The sequence below is a fragment of the Pteropus vampyrus genome, unplaced genomic scaffold (genome assembly GCF_000151845.1).
Source record: "Pteropus vampyrus isolate Shadow unplaced genomic scaffold, Pvam_2.0 Scaffold485, whole genome shotgun sequence".
NCBI lineage: Eukaryota > Metazoa > Chordata > Mammalia > Chiroptera > Pteropodidae > Pteropus > Pteropus vampyrus.
In genome coordinates this window covers 441,664-446,356 of record NW_011889266.1, presented here as the reverse complement: position 1 = coordinate 446,356, position 4,693 = coordinate 441,664, and the positions used below count along the sequence as shown (strand labels likewise).

At 56.9% G+C, this 4,693-nt stretch overlaps 1 protein-coding gene across 1 annotated transcript in view; it reads right to left on the bottom strand.

Moving 5' to 3' along the window:
• Positions 1–4,693, bottom strand: part of LOC105307232 (multidrug resistance-associated protein 9) — a 12,099-nt gene that overhangs the window by 1,490 nt on the left and 5,916 nt on the right. Inside the window, 5 exon segments of the mRNA XM_011382629.1 lie at positions 572–644; positions 701–842; positions 2,780–2,799; positions 2,861–2,978; positions 2,981–3,161. Of these exon segments, the coding sequence (XP_011380931.1) occupies positions 572–644; positions 701–842; positions 2,780–2,799; positions 2,861–2,978; positions 2,981–3,161 (534 nt within the window).

Here is a 4,693-nt window from a genome sequence, read left to right as displayed (position 1 = left end):
GGGGAAGGCGAGGCGTGGGTGTGGGACTTGTCACAGCCCACGGCCTTTTCTGCCTGTGTGGGGACACGCGTCCGGGCCTCGGGAGCTCCTGGCAAAGCCCCTCTGGTCCCCGAGCCCCAAGCTCACTCCAGGGATCTGAGCAGCTTTGTTCTGCGAACTCGCAAAACCGGACCGCAGGCCGGCCTCATTCCACTTGTTCGCTCAAGTAACAAGAGCGATGTCCAGCCCAAGCACCCAGAAGCATCTGGAAGCCTGTGGGCCCCAGAGTGAAAACCGGGAGAAGATGAGGTCCGGGAAAGCCAGGCCTCGAGGTGATGAAGCAGCCTCGGCCAACAACCCTCCCCCAGACGACAGGCCAGTTAGAAGTGGCCCCAGGAGTGAGCACGCTGAACCCAACACAAGGGGAGTTGGCGCCAAGTCCCTTGTAATACCCCCCAGAACAGACCCGGAAGGAGAACTCGGAGGGGAGGACCTGGCTTTCCCCACACTCTTGGGACGTCAATGGCCGATAGCCGAGCGGGGGGCCCCGGGCTTTCGGGCGGCCGTGGGCTGAGCACCCAGCTCCACTCACCTCCATCAGGTCTCCGTGGGGGAGGCTGCCCAGGTCCTCCTGGAGGGCACAGACACGAACCGTGGGCCGATCCCTGTGGGTGCCATTACCAAGGGCGTCGCACCCTCATGCTTTCCCGGATGATGTCACCTCTGGCGATCATACTTTTCCCCACATGGCATGTTCTCTCTCACATTTCCGTGGAAGATCCATGCTTGCTGGGAGGCCAGGGTCCTGCTGACCGCCACGACCCCTCGTTGTAACTGCATCTGGAGCCACAAAACCAGAGAGCCTTCAGCAGCAAGCCTCACGGACTCCTCCTTGGGGGCCCATTGCACCCCTGCACCCCTCATCCCATGAGCATTCATTCTGAAGGAGCAAGAGGGTGGCGAGATGTCTCGTCCACACTCTGCGAAGCTGAACTGTGCCACTCAAGGGTCCCGAAGTCAAACCTCTGCAGGGAACCAGGCAGGAACGTTCTAGAAGGGGCCGTGGTGAGTGCTAGCTGGAGAACACAGCTGCAGGGGCACCGCTAACGCACACGGTGCCGCTGAGCAACCCAAACAAGGTGCCTCTGAGCGGACCCATCGCAAAGGCTTTTCCTTCGGGGGTGCCGACTGGATTCCCCCTCCTCAGCCAGACCCCAGGGGCGGGGTGGGTCCTGTCCTGCTGTGGGTGCTGGCCCTGGCGTGCCCCGTCCCCAGGGAGTAGAGTTGTTGCCATGCAAGGCGGCAGGCCTGGGGCAGCTGGAGTTTCTCATTTCTCAAAAGGAACAGAAAATCTAGTATCATGTGGCCATTTGGGACTTTCCAATGAAAAACATGCCTGGGCTGCAGTCTGTCCCTGAGTGCCTGAGTTCACCTGAGACGGCCCACATGGGCATCTGCCAGGTAACCATAGACACCAGGGGTGATGTCACATTGACAGCTGTCGGGAGAAGGGATGTGGAGGCTGGCCGTGGTGCTTGGGGCTCAGGCTCACGTGGCAGTGTCACAGGGACAGGGAAGGAAGACAGCCAGGGTGCTCAAGGGTGTGACACCACTTCCCCTCAGGGATGGTCCAAGAGACAGAGGACATTAAACTTGCAGAAGAGAGAATGGTATCAATAATGGCATTGATGATGATGATGATGATGATGATGATGATGATGATGGTGATGATGATGGTGATGGTGGTGATGGTGATGATGGTGATGGTGGTGATGATGATGGCGATGGTGGCGATGGTGTCGATGGTGATGGTGGTGATGGTGATGGTGGTGATGGTAGTGATGGTGATGATGGTGATGTGATGGTGGTGATGTGATGGTGGCGATGGTGGTGATGGTGATGGTGATGGTGATGGTGACGGGTGGGGACGTGATGATGAGACAGCAAAGTGGGCTGCACGCAGTGGGACTGAGCTGGGAACCGAGCTCGACCGCGCTCAGCTGACCAAGTATCGTTCCCAGGGACCGTGCATCAGACAGCCTCAGTGGCTTCGAGAGGTAGCCCCCACCCCAGCCGCTGAGCTGGACATGGCGTGACAAATGGGAACCTCTCCTTCTATGATGCTCATACGGGGAAGCGTGAGTCAACAAGGCGGGAGGTTAAACCACTAGACACGAGAGTAATGCCGGGCCCTCTGCAGCAAGGTCAGCACTGCCACCCTGGGGGCACCGCTGTGCAGTTTGCAAGACGACCACGTGCAGGAGCAGGCCGGGCAGTCACAGGCTCAGTCTCTGCTGTGTCCTGTCCTGTGTCCCCACGCAGCTGGCTGGCTTACTGACCTCGCTTCGCTTTTAACAGGAGCAGCGTTGCGTGGTGGGTGGGAAGCCCTCTGCCACCACTGCTAGCTGTGTGGCCTCGGCGAGTCATCTCACTGCCTGGGTCTCAGGTCCCTCAGTCAAGAAGTGGGCATGGCCATAGTGTCTACCTCCTAGGTTATCGGGTGGTTACGTGAGTTAATCATGTACCTGCTCATAAACAGGCGCTATCATCATCTGTCATAATACTCAAAATTAAGAACAAACCTGAAGAGATTTACAAAACCTGGTCCGTGTGAGCCCAGCTCCCCAAAGGGTCGTCTACTCTGCATTGAAACGGGCCCCAAACACCTTTGGGGTTTGAAGAGCAGAGCTAACAAAGTCGCCGTTGCCTCTCAGCGTGAAGAGGATGTCTCTCCATTGCCCGGGTTCTTGACTTTAAATTTGGCGGGGAGAAAACAGCCTGGTTAGAAACACCCCCCCACCACCTCCAGCTCCAAGTGAACTCTGTTAGGCCTGGGCAAGGCCACGGCTGTGGATACAAGGAGGAAGGATGGAGGCCACACCCTTGGGTGCCATACCCACCCTTCTTTCTCACCACGAAGCTTGTATTGCGTAGAACTGATGATTGGCAGCTGCCTCTTTGGTCCTCCGGTCCAGCAACTCCTGGGCCGATGGACTCACGCTGTAGGCCTCCAGCCTCTGTTTCTTGAGAAAATGCTTTTTCTGATTCTCCACTTTCTTTAGGTTGCTTTTCCTGCTGGCTTCTTGCTCCCGTGTCAAGGTGGCATTTGCTAAAAGCAAAACAGTATCTGGGTCTTCTGGCCGGGTGATGTGAGACGGGGGACTTTTAGCTATAAGAATTTTCTAAGATTAAAGAAACAAAATGAACTGGGTAGACGTCATCCATTTGCAAGAATCATCCCAATATATCTTCTTATGACCCAAAATCTCGATCTTGGCGATTCTACCTAGGACATCCAGGAAAGATATTCTTAAGATAGTCCCGTAGGAAAACCTGCAGCAGAAATAGTCCACCAGCTCATACTATCTGGGACAGACGGCTCCTTAAACACAAGGCCTATGTGGGTCACCCGCGTGGAGAACGCTGATGCCGGCGACACTTCACCCTCGCGCCCGAGAGAGCCAGCTTCTGCCCGTCTCTGGGTGGTGGGCTTCAGTGCTTGGCGCTGATGCTTACGAGACCAAGCTCACCTGCTCGTCCTCCGCCGTGTCCGCTTCCTAGCATCCCACTCCGCTCGGCTCCACAAAACATTTGCCCAGTGCTCGCTCAGCACCGGATTCCGGGGTACACGGCAGAAAAGCAAATGTGAGAAGGTGTTCTCACACGGAAGAGATGACAGTCCCGGGAGAGCTGGGACGTGCACCGATCATTTCAATGAAATGCGACAGGGACCGAGCACTGTACCAGCCAGCGAAGGCACACGTGGCTCCCCATTCTGAAGGTCCGTGTAATTGATACCTGAGCTGAGTCTGTACAGAGGCTGAGCAGGCAAAGGTGACGGAGGGGAGAGGGGACGAGAGCTTTCTGCTACAGGGCACGGCGTGAGCAAAGGCAGGGGAACACGCAACGGCGTGGGGGCACGCAACGAGAAATACGGGGTTGCCGAGGCCCAGAGCTCAAGGCAGGAAGGTACAGGGAATGAGGTGGGGACATAGCTGAGGACCCGTGATGGGGGTCTCGGCCTCGCTCCTGGAGGGGACGAGGATTCAAGGATTTCTAGCAGGTGAATATCGGTAGTCAGACCAATATTTTAAGCGCTCTCTGGGTGCTGAGTGAAATGTGACTTGGAGGAGGACAGTGTTAGAAAGGGGCAAGGGGTCCGTAGCCACCGTGATGGTTCAGGTGAGGGGCGGTGAGGCCTTGATGACGGTGACGGCGGTGGGGTCAGAGTGGAGGCTGAGAAGTCGAGAAACAGCCTCGTCCCGCTAGTCTGAGATTCCCGATAACACCTATAATTAACGTGGCAGCGCTGAGTCTTGTGTTTGGTTTAAAAAGCGGTAACTCTCCAGTGTGCCTCCTACTCAGCCTTACAAATGGTACCTCTTAAAATCGAGGGGATCCAGCCACCTGGAGATGAGCCCATAGGGCTCCTGGCGGCTTGGGTGCACGTGGCAAGGGAGAAGAAGGCTGCAGACAGCTGGGAGGCTTGGGCGACTTCCAGATTTCTGGCTTGAGTGACATCTTTCAATCGGTCCGCGGATGCGTGAGCGTGCTGTTCTTGGCCGGAGGCCCTCCTCCTGTTCCTGTCCTCACCGCAACCTCACAAGCACGTCACCGGCCCTTCCGGCCTGTCACTCACTTCCTCATGCGGCAGTTACGGGGGCACCTGGTCCTATGCTAGACTGAGGCTCCGGAGAGCAAAGCCTCTCTCCTT